At 37.5% G+C, this 18895-nt stretch overlaps 2 protein-coding genes across 9 annotated transcripts in view; one reads left to right on the forward strand and one right to left on the reverse strand.

Moving 5' to 3' along the window:
* The first annotated feature begins 802 nt into the window (after positions 1–802).
* GINM1 (glycosylated integral membrane protein 1) lies at positions 803–16156 on the forward strand. The gene is made up of 8 exons (XM_081294807.1): positions 803–977; positions 7521–7580; positions 8120–8216; positions 10767–10918; positions 11573–11729; positions 12424–12557; positions 13909–14072; positions 15462–16156. Exons 1-8 carry the CDS (start codon positions 855–857, stop codon positions 15571–15573), a joined length of 999 nt encoding a protein of 332 aa, XP_081150933.1. The 5' UTR covers positions 803–854; the 3' UTR covers positions 15574–16156.
* Positions 16157–17502: 1346 nt separating this feature from the next.
* The window catches only part of KATNA1 (katanin catalytic subunit A1), a 42614-nt gene continuing 41221 nt past the window's right edge, over positions 17503–18895 (reverse strand). For all 8 annotated transcript variants that reach the window (XM_081294797.1, XM_081294798.1, XM_081294799.1 and 5 more), the window contains one exon: positions 17503–17862. In XM_081294797.1, coding sequence (XP_081150923.1) covers positions 17664–17862 — 199 coding nt within the window. In that variant the 3' untranslated portion in view covers positions 17503–17663. The remainder of the gene's footprint in view (positions 17863–18895) is intronic.

An 18895-nucleotide genomic window follows, 5' to 3' on the forward strand; every position in this document is an offset into this window, starting at 1 on the left:
GTCTGATGACATTCTAATGGATAACAAGTGAGTGAAACTTTGTAACAAGATTTGCTTAAAGTTTTGTTACAACATCATAGTTGTGATGTATTTTTTTTTCATATTATGGGACGTTTTAACATGAAATCCCATGATGCTTGTGCATGCATATAGCAAAAAAGTAGAACCATTCATACAAAATAGTAAAATTGTTTATTGTCAAATAATACTGTAAACTATTTAGCCATTATTTAGCCAACAGGCCTCAACTGAGGGTCTTCTTCAACTAGCTTTGTACTTTGGTTACTCTCTTCCTGGAATTCGCACCTAGCTCAGAAACTTGGGAGCCCAGAGAGACCCCAGTACTTTCAAAAACTGCCCCAGAGATTCCCACATGCAGCCAAGGATGGGAACTACCTATTTAACAAAAATTTCCCTTTTAAATGTGAAACTTTTTACTTTTGATGCATTAAGTGTCCTGAAGTGTTATCATTGTTTTCATTTTGCAGATGCATGTACATATGTATATAAAGTACATAAACAATTTTACTATTTTGTATGAATGTTTCATACAAAATAGTAAAATTGCTTATTGTCAATTAAAAAGTAATGGCAACGAAAGTGCTTGCACTTATTTAGGTTGGAACCCCTCTTCAAAGCTCAGCCGCGGTGAAATAACCGGGTCTTCCCCAAACTTGACTTGATCCCTTGGTGGAGCGGCAACACGCGTGCGCAGTTTGATCCTCCGCGCGGGCAGGGTAGTGGCAGCTCCCAGCGCGTGCGCAGTCGCCTGGGGGCAGGCCTGCCCCGCCCCTTTGACCCCGCCCCCGGAAGGTCTACGGGGCCCTCCCAGCCCGAATCCCGGGTTGTGCAAGATGGATGGTGCTCTCCCGGCACGGCTCGTCCTCCGACTGCTGCTCCTCCTGGCGTTGCCTGCCTTCGGGTGGCTGACGACGAATGCCCGGGAGCCTCCGCCGGAGCTGTCGGGAGCCCCACGGGTAGGACACGGCGGGTGCGGCTGTCCGTTCTTCGAGTCAGACCTGCGGGGAGGCCAGGTCGCTCCAGCGACGCCCCTCACCTCGCGCCGGGGAGCTGGGGGCTGTGGTTCGACCCAAAAGGAAGAGTGAGGGGAAGCACCGTGGGAAATGGGATGGTGGGGAGCCAGAGGCGAGAGAGAGAGAAGGAACCGATTGGGACACCTTGATGTGTGGCCGAATCTCGGGCCGCAAAGCTTCGAGATTCTTAGAGCAGTCCAAACAGTTGCTCCTCCTGCTGGAGCTTTTCTGTCTAAAGTGCGCGATCACCCTTGACCTCAGGCTTTTGTTGTGGCGCCTTCCTGGGCTAGAGCAGTCCTAGCCCGGCAGTGTTTGTGTTCGGGAAAAGTGAAAATTACCCGCTTAGTGTATTTCCAGGCTGCTCGGCTGGCGGTGGGGAAGGAGCTCCTTCCCAGGCTGAGGGGTTAGAGAAAAGGAGAGGCTGAAGACCTGACTCCCCGACTTCCTCGATTTGTCCGATGTGTTAAAAGTGCTCCTTCAGGTGTGGCCGGGGGCGGGGCCCACTGTGTGTTAGGAGACCCTGAGCCCGTGAGAACCTTTGCATCATTGTATTACAAAGCAGCCTTGATATTGGCCTTTTTTTTCAGTTGTATAGTCAGGAAAAGTTTGAAGATTTTAAAATACAATTTTTCCCAGAATGAAAAGAAACTAGGGAAGTACATCTTACTCAAGTCTGGACTTGAGTAAAATAAATACAGAGGTGACTAACAAAATGTCATTTAAAAACAACAACAACAACAACAAACTTTTATGTCCCTGGTACAAAAATGACGAGCATGTCTGTTTTAGTTCTGCTGGCACATTCCAGGGAGCCACAACATTGAGAGCTCATAAGGACCACTTTTATGTGAAATTATTTGTGTGTTACAGTTGCATATAATTAAAAATAGAAATGCCATGGACAAGCACCAAGAAACCAAGTAAAAATGAAATAATTTTAAAGTTAGGGAGATAATGACTTTGTTTCTCCATTTTTCAACTATAAAGATGTATCGTTGTTATTTATCAACCCAAAACACATTTGGGTCTGTCTGAAAATCTGAGAAAAAAAGAGTTTAGCTGAAAGGTTAAGTACACTGCACTGTGGCTTGGGTGTTAGTGATTTCACCATTTCAGTTCTCCCTTCTTAGATTTTCATTCCACTTTTGGAAAGTTCAAATCTAAACTCGGAATTTCATAAACTAAATGAATGCAGAATAGCTAGAAAGACAGTCTCATTAGTTGGGATAGAAACATGAGATGCCGAAATCGATTCATCCAAGGTCTTTTTCAAAGTTGAAAATTTTCGATGGGTGTGGTGGCGCACACCTGTAATCCCAGGGGCTCTTTAGGCTGAGGCAGGAGGAACATCAGTTCAAAGCCAGCCTCAGCAAAAGCCAGGTGCTAAGCAACTCAGTGAGACCCTGTCTCTAAATAAAATACAAAAAAGGGCTGGAGATGTGGTTCAGTGATCAAATGCCCCTGAGTTCAGTCTCTGGTACCAAAACAAAAAAGAAAGAAAGAAAGAAAAAGAAAAAAAAATGTACAGAAAACTTGAAAGAATTTTACAGTGGTCCTCCATGTCAGATAAGTGCTCTTCAGTAGAACTTTGTGCAGTGATTGTTAATTTTTCTACCATTGTAGTAGCTATAGTTGTGGTCACTGAGCACTTGAAATGTGGCCAATGTAAATGAAGGGCTGGGTTTTAAATTTTTATTTAATTTTAAGTAATTTATGTAGCCATGTGCCATTAGAGGGTGCCAGATTTTACTTATAGACTACTAATATTAACATTTTTCTGAACTTACTTTGTTACATTCTTGTTCATCTGTCCATCCTTATATCCAGCCTGATATAAATTTAAGACAACTGGTTGAAGTCAAGAAAATTTTTCCTGTCTTCCTGCAAGGACTCACATTTACTGTATTCTAAGCATTTTCACTTTCATGTGTATGCATTTGTCAGACTGCAAAATATTTAAAGCTTTTGTAGTACATTCTTTGTTTTTTTCCTTTTTCTTTTTTGGTACTAAGAATTGAACCCAGGGGAGCTTACCCACTGAGTCACATTCTCAGCTCTTTTTTATTTTTAGAGACAGGATCTTACCAAATTGCTTAAGGCCTTGCTAAATTGCTGAGGTTGGCTTTGAACCTGAGAGCCTCCTGCCTCAGCCTCCCAAATTGCTGGGATTACAGGCAAATCCACTGTGCCTGGCTATAGTACATTCTTCTAATGTTAACTTGGTTTCCAGAGATTTTTAGATAATAATATATTTTGAATGGGTACTTGTTTTATATATTTCTCCCAGACTTATTTTAAACCAACAGTTGATTCTCTTTTTCTTTAGGAAGCCAGTTGTGTCCCAGATAGGCAGACAGTGAGTAAAGATCTGAAAATGGTTAGGGAGAAACTTCAGTTTTGACATCTACTTTCTAGGCATACACAACCATGGCTTACAAGTCTGAACTTCCAGTTCAATCAGAGGTTTTTAGAACAAGAAATGTGAGTTTTGAACTTAGTTTTAGGAGGCAGTAAAGAATGAAATTCCCTTCTGCACTGAAGTCATTGAGAAGGATCTAAAAGAATTTATTTTATTTTATTGGTGCTAGGGATTAAACCCAGGGCCTTGCACATGCTAAGTGTGCACTTTACTACTTAGCTACACTCCCAATACCCCAAAAGAATTAATTAAACTTGAGTCTCTGGAAAATACAGTGTGTTTGGTCTATTAATTATCTTCTATAAACCCTGCATTTTACTAAGCAAGCAGTAGGTTTATGTTCAGTAAATGACTAACAATGTTGTAGTATAGATTTGCTGCTGAAAGGCAGAAGCTGAAAAAGGTTTCTATTTTGTTCTGTTATTGGAGGTTCTCTCTAGGCAGTTAGAAACAGCTTTTGTAGTTTGGTAAGAGGAACTTTTAATTGGACTTTGGATTAAAAAAAAACAATGTAGAAGATGCTATCCTTTCTCCATTGCATGCTTTTAGCACCTTTGTCTAATATAAGGTAGTTGTAATTTTGTTGATTGGTCTCTGTGTCCTCTATTCTGTACCATTGGTCTACCCGCCTGTTTTGGTACCAGTACCGTGCTGTTTTTGTTACTATTGCTCAATAGTATAGTTTGAAATCTGGTATCGCTATACCACCTGATTCACTCTTCCTGCTTAGAATTGCTTTAGCTATTCTGGGTCTTTTATTTCTCCAGATGAATTTCATGATTGCTTTTTCTATTTCTTTGAGGAATGCCATTGGGATTTTGATTGGCATTGCATTAAACCTATAGAGTACTTTTGGTAGTATGGCCATTTTAATGATATTAATTCTGTCTAACCATGAGCAAGGTATATCTTTCCATCTTCTAAGGTCTTCTTCTATTTCCCTCTTTAGTGTTCTGTAGTTTTCGTTGAAAAGGTCTTTCACCTCTTTTGTTAGGTTGATTCCCAAATATTTTATTTATTTTTTTTGAGGATATTGTGACACAATGGAATATTACTCAGCATTAAAAAATAACAAAATCATGACATTTGCAGGGAAATGGATGGCACTAGAGCAAATTATGCTAAGCGAAGTCAGCCAATCCCTAAAAAACAAATGCCGAATGTCTTCTCTGATATAAGGGAGGTGACTCAAAACAGAGTAGGAAGGAAGAGCATGAGAAGAAGATTACCATGAAACAAGGAAAAGAGGAGGAAGGGAAAGGGAGGGAGAAGGGAGTTGCACGGAAGATGGAAGGAGACCCTCATGGGTTCACAAAATATATATATGACGATGTGGGGGGGAAGGGAAGAAAAAAAAAGAGAGAGAGAGATAAGTGTCACAGTAGAATGGGTAGAGAATAGTGATGGGAGGGGAGGGGAAGGGAGGGGAGGGGGGATAGGGAGGGCAGCAGAATACAACTGACACTAGGATTGCTGTATGTATACACATGGATGTATAACCAGTGTGATCCTGCAATCTATATACGTGGAAAAATGAGAATTCATACCCTATTTGAATCAAATGTATGATATGACAAGATCATTGTATTGTCTTGAGCAACTAAAAAAAAAAAAACAAAAACAAAAAACAATGTACCCACCAACTGGATGGCTTATTGAGTGATATGTTTTAGAGTTTTCATTGATTCTAACTGAAGCTTACTCTAGATCAAGGTGGACTAGGAAGAACCAAACTGGTTCTGAGGAATTACTGGTTGCAGAGCTTCCTTGGTTCCTAGAGTAGTTGGGAAGTGCACCAAAGTGGGCTTAAACATATGGTTGGGCCTTATGTGGTATGAATCCTTCTCCACAAATTGTCCCTGGAGTCAGCCAACCTCATGAAATCATGTCAGTCTTATTCTCTCTTCTGTTGGAAATTGTAGCTATGTCACGTGGGGATATGTTTTGAGAAATATAACCTTAGATGATTTTGATGTTGTATGAGTGGTATAGAACATACTTACACAAGGACAGCTATGCCATCAATAGATGATATATTTGTATGGGGCCACTGTCATATGTAGTCTCTTATTTGCTGAAACATTATGTGGAGCATGACTGTGTATAAATATAAGGTATTAGGGATACTCGAAAACCAAGAAATACTTGTTTTTTTATGTTTATGAGTAAATTTTCTATTTTTAAATTAAGAATACAACCCAAGGATAACATATTTGAGAGGAATATATTGTTTTGTTCTATGATAACAATGTCTTGTGTTAAAACTTAGGAAATAAAGCACAGATTGTAGTTCCGGTGGTCAGTGATAGTACTTTGTGAAATAGTGCTTCTTTTCTACAGAAAGCATGCCATCAGTAAACTTAATATTTGGGTAGAATGCTTTTGATCATACCTTAATATAGGCAATAAAATGTACACTGTATATACTTGTCCAAGAGTCACACTCAAGAATGGCCAGAGCACCTTCGTTTGTTAAATCAAAATTAAGTTGAAAACAACACAAGTGTCCATGAATAGTGGAATAATTAAATAATTTGTTAATCCTACAGTGGGAATGGTGCATAAAGTAGTGTAATTAGTGACTATAGCTGTGTGTGTCAACAATTTTTTTGTGTGTGTGGTACTGGGGATTTGACCCAAGAGCACTCTGCCACTGAACTACACCCTAGCCCCCTTTTTAAAAATTTTTATTTTGACAAAGAGTTTTGCCAAGTGGCCCATTCTGCTCTCAAACTTGTGATCCTCCTTCCTTAGCCTGAAGATTACAGGTGTGCATCACTGCATCTAGCATGCATCAACAATTTTAAATAGAAGAAACAAATTTTGGAAGAATACATAAAATATTCCATTTATATAAAGCTTAGAAACAGATGAAACTAGATAATATGTTATTAGAGATATACAGATAGTAAAACTATGATGAAACTGGGGACTGAACCAAGAGGCATTCTACCAAAACTATGCTGAAGCAGGAATTAATTAACCTGGAAATAGTGCTCCATTATAGATAATTATAATGCATCAATAAAAATGTGGGGGGAATAAAAGAGATTCCCTCTGAGGGGAGGAGGGGGTGCCGCAGTCTGGCTGGGCACAATTCAGGAGCCACTTGTCAAAAGAAACAAACTTTATTTTTAGAACTACAAACGCCAAACAAAACAGCTCCTCAGGAAAAACCCCTCAGAGCCCAACTGCCACCACCGGCTTCCCACAAGCCTCTCACCCCCACACAACCCTCACCACCTCCCACAATCCTCCTGTTCTTGAGGCCGATTGGCTGGGTTGCGTGGGCGGAGCCAAAGAAGTCCCCCAATGAGCAGCTCCGTGGAGGAGCCAATCAGCTAGATGTTGCTGGGGCCGCTGTGAGCCAATCATCAGCTGGCAGTCTGAAGGGCAGGGAAACAGCCCAATGAACATCACCGCAGAGGAGCCAATCAGCTAGATGTTGCTGGGGCCGCTGTGAGCCAATCATCAGCTGGCAGCTGGTTGCTGCCAGCTGGAAGTTTGCTGGGGCCCCTTTGGCTGTGGCTCTCAACAAGGGGGCTTTGACAGCTTCATGCAGGGACTTCTAAAGCATGAGTAATACTCTAGATTTTAACCTAGGTAGTAGTTACATGGGGACTAATCTTTTTAAACTCTACATGGCATTTATATTCTCATGTATGTAATATATTTCACAATGGAAAAAGCATATAGGTTATTTAAAAATTGGAATTGTAATCAAGTCATAAAAAGTCTATAATGAAAATATAATTTTTTTATTCTTTTGAGGTTATTTATTTATTTATTTCCAGTACTGGGGATTGAAACCAGAGGCATTCTACCACTGAAATACATCTTCAGATCCTTATTTTTTTTATTTTGAGACAGGGTCTCCCTAAGCTACTGAGGCTGGCCTTGAACTTGTGGTCCTCCTGCCTCAGACTCCCAAATTACTGGGACTACCGATGTATTCCACTGTACCCAGCAATGGTTTTTTAAAATATTCTTTTCATGCTCTTATAAGGGACGATACAATAAAAATAATTTGTGAAATGAATACCTGTCTATTTATATTTGTTTTGCAGGATGGCATAAAAATTAATGTAACTACCCTGAAAGATGATGGGGAGGTATCTAAAGAACAGGTTTGTTCCTTTTTCATTATGTTTTTAATATATAATTTAGCCAAATGAAATGCAGTGGATTTTACTTTTATTCTATTTGTTCATTTTCTGTTGCTATAACAAAATACCTGAGCTAGGCTACTTTATAAAGAAAGAGGTCTATTTAGCAGTTTAATTAACAATTAGGGAAATTCAAGGGCTTATTGCTGGAGTCAGCTTGGAACATCTTGTGGCAGATGGTACCATAGTGGCAAGAGCACATGTGGGAGTGAAAGATCACATTGCCAGATAGGAAGCCAAAGAGAGTCTGGAGTCTCACAATTCCTTCTGAGGACATGCTTTCAGCAACTTATGGACTTCCAAGTTGACCTATATCTTAAAAGTCCTGCCACCTCAACACCACAACACTGACCAACCCTCTAACACATGATTTCTTAGGACAAACAACATGTAAACCATAGCACCTCTACATGTAATTTAGTTAGACAATGTATTTTTGACATGAAGAGTTTGTAATTTATAAACCACTGGAATTAATGTATATGCTGCTTTATTTTAAGGTTGTTCTTAATATAACCTTTGAGAGTGGACAGATATATGTAAATGACTTACCTGTAAATAGTGGTGTAACCCGAATAAGCTGTCAGACTTTGATAGGTAAGTACTACTAAATCATTTCCAAAGTATTCTGTTTTTAATAATACTAAATAATAAGATTCTTGGATGTTATACATGTCCATTTTAAAGCAATAATACATATCATTTCTCTAATATACAATACCAATGTGCTTAAAACTGTATGCTTTATATTGGTTACTGATGGGATGTCGACCATTTTCTTTCATGAGATTGGCATTGATGGGACTGCATTTCTGGGAGGGTCATCAGTATAAGCATGCATATACTGAGGTGGGATAGCAAAAGCTGAAATCTTGGAGAAGCACTTTCCACGATTGGAGAAAATGAACTGTTGGTATAATTGTCAGTTTCTTCTACCCTTATGTCAGTAGAACATTTTTCTTTTTAACCTTTTAAATTTTTTAATTGTTTAAAGATAAGCAAATATATTACATTGGAATAGACCATATTATTCAAATGAAAAAAGGAATGTAAATTATCTCTTGTGCTGTTTGTCAGAAACAAGTGACTAATCCTATCCCTTACCCAGAGAGAGGGAGTCATGCAAAGGCAAGCATCTTTGAGGGCCAGTTTTGAAAGTTGGCTGCCACAGTGAGGAAGTCAGAATGTGAAGGGCTTCTGTTTTTAATTTAGTTTTAATTTATAGTAGGGGTATCAGATTTGGGGGCTGAAGAGTATCCATTGTGATGTTTTTGTATGACTGCATTTTCTCACTCCCTCTAGTGCCTTAGGCTTTGGGCATACAGAAATGCTAACAAGGCTGTAAGGGCAATCAGTGAGTTAACAGAAACACTGACATGGAAACAGGTGTGGTGATACACGCTGGTAGTCCCAGCATTTGAGAGGCTGAGGTGGGAGAATTACTTGAGCCTAGGAGTTCAAAGCCAGCCTAGGCAGCATAGTGATACCCTGTCTCAAAAGAAAAATGAAGGGCTGGGAATATGGCTCAAGTGGTAGCGCACTCGCCTGGCATGCATGTGGCCCGGGTTCAATCCTCAGCATCACATACAAACAAAGATGTTGTGTCTGCCGAAAACTAAAAAGAAAAATAAATATTAAAATTCTCAAAAAAAAAAAAAAATGAAGCTGGGTGCTGTGGCACACGCCTGTAATCCCAGTGGCTTGGGAGGCTGAGTTAGCAGGAGGATCATGAGTTCAAATCCAGCCTCGGCAAAAGCAAGGCGCTAAGCAATCCAGTGAGACCCTATCTCTAAATTAAATTCAAAATAGGGCTGGGGATGTGGCTCAGTGGTTGAGGGCCCCTGAATTCAATCCCCAGTACCAAAAAAAAAAAAAAAAAAAAAAAAAAGGAAAGAAAAGAAATGTAAGGGACTAGGCCTGTATAGTTAAGTGGTAGAACACAGGACTAGTATGTAAAAGTCCCTGGGTTTGACCTCAGAACCTCAAAACAAAACAGAAACAAAAGTGCACTGAGATGAATCATGAAAAGGGGGCATTTTACAGTCACAAGTGTCCAAGGATATTGAGAGTGGGGATTAGGAAGGCTAGAGAGGGAGCCCAGCCCCAAATAGAAGCCTGAAGGAAGACCAGTCAGAGAAGTACCAGAAAATTCATGGGGATGCCATTGACAGTGTTTGAGCAAGGAATATAATTAAAACTGTTATAGTAAGGTAAATCAGGCAATGTTGCATGAATGGTTTAGAGGGGGAGAGACTATAAGGGAATAACTAGGTAGCCATTATGATTCTGGGTGGTTAGTGAATTAGATATAGGGATATTCTAGACAAAAGGAATACCTCTATAAAGGCAAGAAATCAGTTTAAACTGCTAGGTCTGCATTCAGATATACATTAGGTTCCTGTTTGACAAATCCTGAGATTATTTGAAGGACAACAACTAAATGCTCCTTTGGTGGTGGTATCATTGGGTGTGTTGCTTTATCTTTTTCTATAGCACTTTCTAATTTAATAGAAGAGCCACTGGCTCCATAAATACCTGCAACTACTCTACCCCATTTCATTTGGGGTTGGGGTTGGGGGTAGGGGTTGGGGTAGGAGTATATTCCTACCTAAAGAGGAACATAGCTAGTATCTACCCTACCTGTCCATTACTAGGCTTGTCTCATTCTTTTCCCCCTTCCTGCCCTCTCCAACAAATCACTTATTGAGGAAAGGATTTTTTTTTTTTTTTGGGGGGGGGACTTATGTTGGGCCTCTTCTATCACTGGGTTTTGTGGATGAATGTATGTGCTTATTTTGCTAAACCATGGGATTGACTGTGTCTTGTGGCCTGCTTTGTCCACTCTTTTGGCTCCTCACTACCAGCCTGTATAAAAGGGATAGGAAAGATGTTGCTGGTGTAGCATTTCTTATAAAATTAAAAGATTGCCAAGCATCTCCCCTTTTCAAACAAGCATAAGCCCTTGTCAGGGTTGTCAAGTTGTCTTTGTTTTTATAAATCTGAAATAGTCTTAAGGTCAGGGATGAAGAAGCCAATGAAAATGGTTTTCAATGGTATTGTTTCATGTAAATGTCATCAGAATAAACAGATTCAATAACAAATTTGGTGGCAATCTTTGCTCAAAGTTGTCACTACTTTTTTTTATAGTGAAGAATGAAAATCTGGAAAATTTGGAGGAAAAGGAATATTTTGGAATTGTCAGTGTAAGGATTTTAGTTCATGAGTGGCCTATGACATCGGGTTCCAGTTTGCAACTAATTGTCATTCAAGAAGAGGTAGTAGAGATTGATGGAAAACAAGTAAGATAGTATGCTTGTTAACTGGGAATTGTTAAGATTTCAATTTGTGCTAGGTATGCATGTGTTCAATTATTTCTTTCTGACTTGATAAGAAAGAAGCTACCCTAACATTGCCTATATCCAATCAGTTAGCATTTTTATTATTTTAGCATTTTAAGTATATTAATTTTTTAAAATTTACTTATTTGGGGCTGGGGTTGTGGCTCAGTGGTAGAGCACTTGCCTAGCATGTGTGAGGCACTGGGTTCAATTTTCAGCACCACATATAAATAAATTAATAAATAAAGGTCCATGAACAGTTTTTTTTTAAAAAATTGCTTATTTGTATATGTCATATCACTTGTTATAAATATTATTAAACAAAAAGTAAGTGAAGAGATTGAATTTGGTTCATAGTTCAGCTACCATTTCCTTTTACTAAGTCTATGTATAAATTGAATGGAACTGGGATTGTGTGAATGCTAAAGCAGACAGGAATATGATTCAAATTGCAAATTAAATGCTCCAAAGTGGGAGTGGGAGGGTATAAGAAATAATTGTCTGAATAAGTCAAGTTTTTTAATTATAGAAATCAGGGAGGAAAATTGACTTTTTAAGTTCTCATGGTTCTAGGCCAGTATTTAAAATACAGGTACTTATTTTTTTCTTTCATAGGCTCAACAGAAGGAAGTTACCGAAATTGATATTTTAGTTAAGAACCAGGGAGTACTCAGACATTCAAACTACACCCTTCCTTTGGAAGAAAGCATGTTATACTCTATTTCCCGAGACAGTGACAATTTATTTACCCTTCCCAACCTCTCCAAAAAAGGTATTTAAAGGCCATAATTTAACATATTAAGGAAATTATTTCTTTAGTTAGTAGCTATATTATATACTCTTGAACTTTGGACTCTTTATATTACTTGTAAAAGCTGCCATATGTGTTTAATATGTTTGGAAATAAGCTTCTTTAAAAAAATCTTTAAGGGGCTGGGGTGTAGCCCAGTGGTAGAGCACTTAAGTGCCTTGCACGCATGAGGCCCTGGGTTTGATTCCCAGCACCACAGAAGTCTCATAACATGTATTAGTATGTATGTCCATTTAAGGACTTTAGGAATCTTATTTTGAGCCTTAGTAGAATGTGATCAGTGCTGCTGGTGTGGTGACAATTTTCAGTAATTGCCCATTCTTACTCTGGGTACTTATCAAAAATATAAGAATATTGTAAATGTTCATTTAAAGGAAGAAGTATTCATTTTCCACTATAGGCTATAGAATTATTAAATTTATACTTTGTATGTGACTAAATTATAACTTCTTCTAAGTGCCTAAGTGTTGCCCTTCTGGTGCTTAAATCGGGGAATAAAATGTTTTTATTTTTTTCTCCTATTGTAAAAGGTATGTACTTACTATCCTGAATGTTATTGGCATAATACCTAAATGTTATTGGCATAATAATTTTATGACTTTTAGAAGAGACTCAATTATGTTGCTAGCATTTTGGTAACTTTGTTCTTCCTCAGTGGAAAGTGTTAGTTCATTGCAGACCACCAGCCAGTATCTTCTCAGGAATGTGGAAACCACTATAGATGAAGATGCTTTACCTGGAAAATTACCTGAAACTCCTCTCAGAGCAGAACCTCCATCCTCATATAAGGTAAATTGAGCCTTTGGTGTTACCAACCTTTATGGCTGTCGTGAAAAAAGTAGTAATATTTAAAATGAGGAAGAAACCATGAAGATCAGAACTATGGAACATTGTTAATAATGGACTTGGTGATATTTTTAGGTATTCCTATTTTATTCTTTAAGCTTCATTTAATAATAATGTAGTCATATCATGATTATTAAGGCACTGAATTTCATTTGGTTGAGAATTCCCAGTTCCAGAATTCTCATATTTCTATTTCTTTTTATTCTACAGCTATTACTTTATATACACAGATACATTTGTGCCCCCAGGATCTTGTATGATGATTAAGCACAGGTGGTTAAAAGTATACTTTCTGGATTCAGGTTGCCTAGTTTGAAACCTGGCCTGCCATTTACTAGTTGTGTAGCAAATTCTTAACCTCTGTAACCTGTTTCATTATCTGTGCTTTAATCTCTAAAGTAGTGTGAAGTATTTCATTAAGTTGTAAGGGTAAAATAAGATGGATATTATGTATGAATACTTATGTATTGGCACCTACTAAGTACTCATATTATCCTGACATGTATACTGCTGACTAGGATACAGTTCAGAAATATGCAGGTATCTATTCCTATTAGTTAGCTCCCTTGCCCCAAATAATTTCCATCTAAATGAGAAGAGTATGTGGTTAGCCTACATAGAAGAGAAGATCAGAATTGCTTATTTGGAGTTGATGGAGAAATCTAGGTCACTTTGGCAGTTTGGACTGTGATACCCTCACCCTGTCTAACCCCAACCCCTGCAGCAGGTCAGCACTAGAACAGACTGTCTTCAAATCTCATGCCATTAGTGTTCACCTTAGGTTCTTTTCTTGCTTGTCAAGAAATATTTTGTACACAATGAACCTCCCACCTGTTCTAAAAGCTATTAAGTTTGTCTTTCTCTTTCTTCTCTTGTCTTCCAATTACTTGAAACAGTTGATTATATTAGGGGTTTTTTTTTTTTTTTGCACTTGATGTGTAGTTAAGACTACAGTATAAATAATCTTAAAGGATACTAACATTTCTGTCTCTATATTTCTGGAACATAATTTTTTAAGTTTGTAAATAACTTATTAAGGTACATTTTAGAATAAAATGCACCTGTTTAAAATATACCTTTAGTTTTTGTATGTTTTTTTTTGTTTTGTTTTGTTTTGTTTTTTTTTGTGGTGCTGGGGATTGAACACAGAGCCTCAAGTGTGTGAATAAATACTCTACCATTGAACTATACCCTCAGCCCTAAAAATACATTTTGTTTTGACAGTCATGTAACCATTACCACAATCATTTTAAGTTTGTGGAACTTTTATATCTAATTAAAACTCATTTTCCAGGTAATGTGTCAGTGGATGGAAAAGTTCAGAAAAGATCTGTGTAAGTTCTGGAGCAGTGTTTTCCCAGTGTTCTTTATGTTTTTGAACGTCATGGTTGTTGGAATTCTAGGAGCAGCTGGGGTCATAACCATCTTAAAGGTGCTTTTCCCAGTTTCTAAATACAAGTAAGTATTTGTTTTTGAAACAGTATTTTTAGTTATTAAAATATGGTTTAGAGAAGAAATATAAAAATAAGGAGGGAAAGAGAAGTGGGAGGGGGGAAGAATACTTTTTTCTAATTTCCAACTTTAGTAAAATTAAAATATCGTGATCAAAATACTTTGAGAGACTCAAATGTGAATAAGACAAGCTCTAAGAACTTGGTAGGGAGAGAAAGGAAACGTATGCTTATAATGGAGAAAGTGCAGTGTATAAGGTCAGAAATCAGCAAGAGGAATTCACTGTATATTTTCAATCCCAAAGTATCAGTTTAAAATGTAGTTAATTTCAGACTGGCAAGATACTAATTGCAGCATTCTTTCTACTAGAAAATTAAAGCAAAACTAGAAGCCTTTTAGTCATTTATCAAGGAGGACTTGACTAAATGGCACATAGGCAATGAGATTTTTCTGTGGCCCAATAAATCCAAAATCTGCTGGGGGTGGGGGGGTTCACCCAAATTATTGCAATGAGAGAATAGTTTATTTCTAACGAATAGGCATGAGAGTAAAGGTTGAGAGCTTTCCTCCTTTGACATTCAGTTTTCCCCACCCCCACTGTACTGGGGAGTGAATCCAGGACCTTGTACATGCTAAGCAAGTACTCTTATCACAGATCCCCATCCATTTTTAAAATTTTATTTTGGCATAGGGTCTTGCTAAGTGGCCCAGGATGATCTAAAGCTTATGATCCTCCTGCTGTACTTCCCGAGTTGCTGCCATGATAGCCTGTGTGATACCATGCCCAGTTACTGTGATCTTTTAATAAGATCTTTGCTAGTTGCTTAGGGCAACTTTCTCTTCTTTCATTGTTCTTTTTATGGGGCAGATGCAGAGGCCCATGGGGCATGTTACCAATAAGCTACATCTGGCCATTTTCATTTTTTATTTTAAGACGCATAGGGCCTCAGGGCTGGGGTTGTGGCTCAGAGGTAGAGTGCTTGCCTCGCACAAGCGACAACCCTGGGTTTGATCCTCAGCACCAAGTATAAATAAATAAATAAATGTATTGTGTCAACTAAAAAATATTTTTAAAAAATTTAAAAAAGACATGTAGGGCCTCTAAGTTGCTGCTGGACTCGAACTTGTGATCCTCCTGTCTTAGCCTCTAGGATTGCTGAGATTACAGGTGTGTACTGCCACACCCAATCCCTGTATTCCTTTCTATTACCTAAGTCAGTTTGGTAAAAATGAATTTTGGGCTTAAGAGTTTGTATAACTATTATAAAAATGTCAGAAGCAAAGCATTTAACCACAGGTAATTATAACCTTGAAGTAGCTAGCCTTATCTCACACAAACTATTGGTGGAGGAACTATTTTTATCTTTGATAATAATTAATCATCTTATATTTCAGAGCGATTCTTCAGATGGATAAAGTGAATGTTTTACCTGTGGCAACCATCAATTTATATCCAGATGGCTCTAAGAAAACAACAGAACACCTTGAAGATAAACCATGTATTTAAAATACCATCTCAAATCATGGACTCTGAATTAGTATATTGTGTCCAAATTTGCCACTTCAATATAATTGTTTTTAAAAATCGTTAAGAATCAGTTTATGCATAGCAAAATTGCCAAACTCCTAAGACTGCCTTAAAATTGACCTTTATAAAGTTCACCTTATTTATAAAAGGGCTTGCTGTTCAAATGAATTAAAGAAAATTTAAGCAAAGTGTATGAGAAGACATGTGAAGAGACTTTGAAATTACCAAAAAGGGAAAAAAAAAAAAAAAGTGAATCAATGCCATGTGCCAATTAAATTCAAGGTGCCTTTAATAAGGAAACTATATCCACTTAATTAATATATGACTTTATGAAAAGCACTTTATAAAATTCTAATTTAAAAGCTCAAGAACTTAACACTTATTTTTGTATTCAATACAGTGTGTCTTTATATTGTTTGTGACTCAGTATAAAAATCACTAAAGTATATCATGATTTGATTATATCCTGTATCAAGACTACTTGCCTTGAATACACCAGGATTTAAAAGTAGTAGTGACATGTTCTCACTCTAAAATAAACTGTTTTTGAAGAAAAAAAAAAGTGTAGCTCTTTTGGTTATAATTACATTAAAACTTTGCCCAGCTCAAAACTTTATGAAGGCATAGGTCTGATTTTTTTCCCCCACTTAAACTAGTTAAAAACAAGGCTCAGATCAGTTAATGAATCTATTAATATCATGAAATTAAAGTGTGCCCTTGTCTTGTGGTTGTAAATATAGTGCTAATGTTATTTACCCTACAGATATTTTATCTTAATTTTTCTAACCCATCACTCATATTGACTTTGTGTGTGTGTGAGAGAGAGAGTGTGATTGATTCTGGGTCTGTGCAACTCATATTGACATATTTTAGCAATGTGACCTGAGTAGGTATAACTTGTCTTTACTCTGTGTAATACTTGCTATTTTGTATCATTAAAAACATTTTTACTTTTTAGCTAGGTGTGATGATACATGCCTAGCTACTGAGCTAATGCCCCTGCATGCCTAGTTATTTTTTTTCTTTTTTTGGTACCAGAGATTGAACCCAAGGGTGCTTAAACACTAAGCCACATTCCCAGCCCCTTTTTATTTTTTATTTTGAGACAGGATCTCACCAAGTTGCTAAGTTACAAGTGTGTGATACTGTGTTTGGCCACTACTACATTTTTTTATGTCCTTCTTTATTCCCTAAGTTGTTCAAAAGCAAGTGATGACAAGGTTGTATTTTATCCATTAACTATAAGCTTATAGTTAGAACAACAAAGACCATATGGTCTACTGAAGAGGATAGTTGCTTTACTCAGCAGATTCCTATCCTGGCTTCTCTTCTTGGCAGGGAGACTTGAGACCACAGCAAGGTACTCGTTCTCCTTGAGACTCCATTTTCTCTTCTGTGGTTGGGTTGATACAGACATTAATTTTTTATATGCAATCAAATGGGAATCTCAACCTGAATTTTATACCACTAAATTTCTTCCATTTTATTCACTTTTATTTATACTGTTAACTGTTCTTTTCGTTAGGCTTAGTATCATGAATGGATGAGTTTGATTAGAGTACAATGAATATATCACAGGCTTAGAAATACCTAGCTGCCTGTAGTAGGCAGAATAAAGTTATTCAGACATTAATTATTTCTCCTTTTAAAAATGCAAAGTAAGGAGTCTTACTCTCAGAAAGAAACAGTCTGTCTGGCTCATGCTTTACCTGGCTACTTGTTTATAACTGGTGAATAATTTTCAGTTATCCACTGGTGTCTAAGGAGGCTAGGGGCCAGTCTCACTCTCTTCATAGGAAGAATAACAGCAGCAAACAGTGGGAGAGAAGATGTTATACATAAAAAGACAGCTCCAAGTGAAAACATTTGTGTTATAACAGGCAATAGGCAATGTTAAAGTAAAACAAATTTGCAGCTTTAAAAAATTGCCTTTATTTTGAATTATAAGGATTTTTTAAATCTTACCATTTTAAATTTTAAAAAAATATAGCACTCAGTGCAATGAAATACTAAATTTAATTATTTTTCAAAGACTTAAGGCAGATTTCTCACAGTTTACATGTGAGAATTTAGCATGATCCAAATTCAAATATCCATTTCTCATATCTTTCAATGTCTGCAGCAGATACTGATTTAGAAACCTTTTTTAAAGCCATTTCAAAATCTTCCATAGTTGTAGGCATATGCATTTCTTCTCTTGAAAGATTTCGAATTTCTTCTGGGGTCAAACCCTCAATACGCCTTCTCATTGCCATCAAAGATGCATCCCTAGGTGTTAAAAAGGCCACAAAGTGTTATTTTGACTAAATAAAAATTTTTCATTGTATGTAGTGTAGAATTCCCTAAGATCTTATTAAACATGTAGTATTGCATCAGATCTTACATTGGAATACAAGGTCCGTTCTGAAATATTTTTTTTTATTTTTAATATTTATTTATTTATTTTAGTTCTCGGCAGACACAACATCTTTGTTGGTATGTGGTGCTGAGGATCGAACCCGGGCCGCACGCATGCCAGGCGAGCGCGCTACCGCTTGAGCCAAATCCCCAGCCCCCTGAAATATTTTTTTTTAGTAATTAAATCTTCCATGATGAAATTAAGGATGAATCAATTGAAATCACTGGGCATAAAGCACAAGAAAAAGTTTTTTAAAAAGCTAGCCATTACAAGTGTTCAATAAAATAAACATCATAGACACAGAAGAGAATGTTAGAAAATTAAATATTTATATCCATGTAGCATAAAAGATAAGTGATCAATTTAAGTGGTTTCCTCTTTTCCCCTCTATTATAGAAACTTCATTCAAGTACCTCTTTCCTTTCTCCATGTTTTATCTTTACTTGTAGCCACAACTTATGCAAAGGCAGCAATATAGCTGCTTTATCTGTGCATGTGTCAACTCTGACCCCCATGAGTTTCACTCTAGAGATGAGAAGGCAAGTGTAGTCAAACCCCCTGTTAAAAAGCATCTGAGGGGCTGAGGTTGTGGCTCTGTGGTCGAGTGCTTGCCTAGCATGTGTGAGGCACTAGGTTTGATTTTCAGCACCACATATAAATAAATAAAGGTCCATCATTTGCTAATAAAAATATTTTTTAAAAAAGCATCTGAGGGCTGGGGATGTGGCTCAAGTGGTAGCGCACTCGCCTGGCATGCATGCGGCCCGGGTTCGATCCTCAGCACCACATACAAACAAAGGTGTTGTGTCCGCCAAAAACAAAAAATAAATATTAAAAAAAAAAAAAAGCATCTAAGTCTGGGCGCAGTGACTCACACCTGTAATCCCAGCAGTTTGGGAGGCT

Source organism: Spermophilus citellus (assembly GCF_964194105.1).
Source record: "Spermophilus citellus genome assembly, chromosome: 5".
Lineage (NCBI taxonomy): Eukaryota > Metazoa > Chordata > Mammalia > Rodentia > Sciuridae > Spermophilus > Spermophilus citellus.

Bases quoted from the DNA above. Each gene is read 5' to 3' on its own strand.
- GINM1 (XM_081294807.1), top strand. From the start codon at position 855: ATGGATGGTGCTCTCCCGGCACGGCTCGTCCTCCGACTGCTGCTCCTC. The intron at 10,919-11,572 runs GTAAGATAGTAT...TTTCTTTCATAG, and splicing joins TAGAGATTGATGGAAAACAA to GCTCAACAGAAGGAAGTTAC. The intron at 12,558-13,908 runs GTAAATTGAGCC...CTCATTTTCCAG, and splicing joins AACCTCCATCCTCATATAAG to GTAATGTGTCAGTGGATGGA.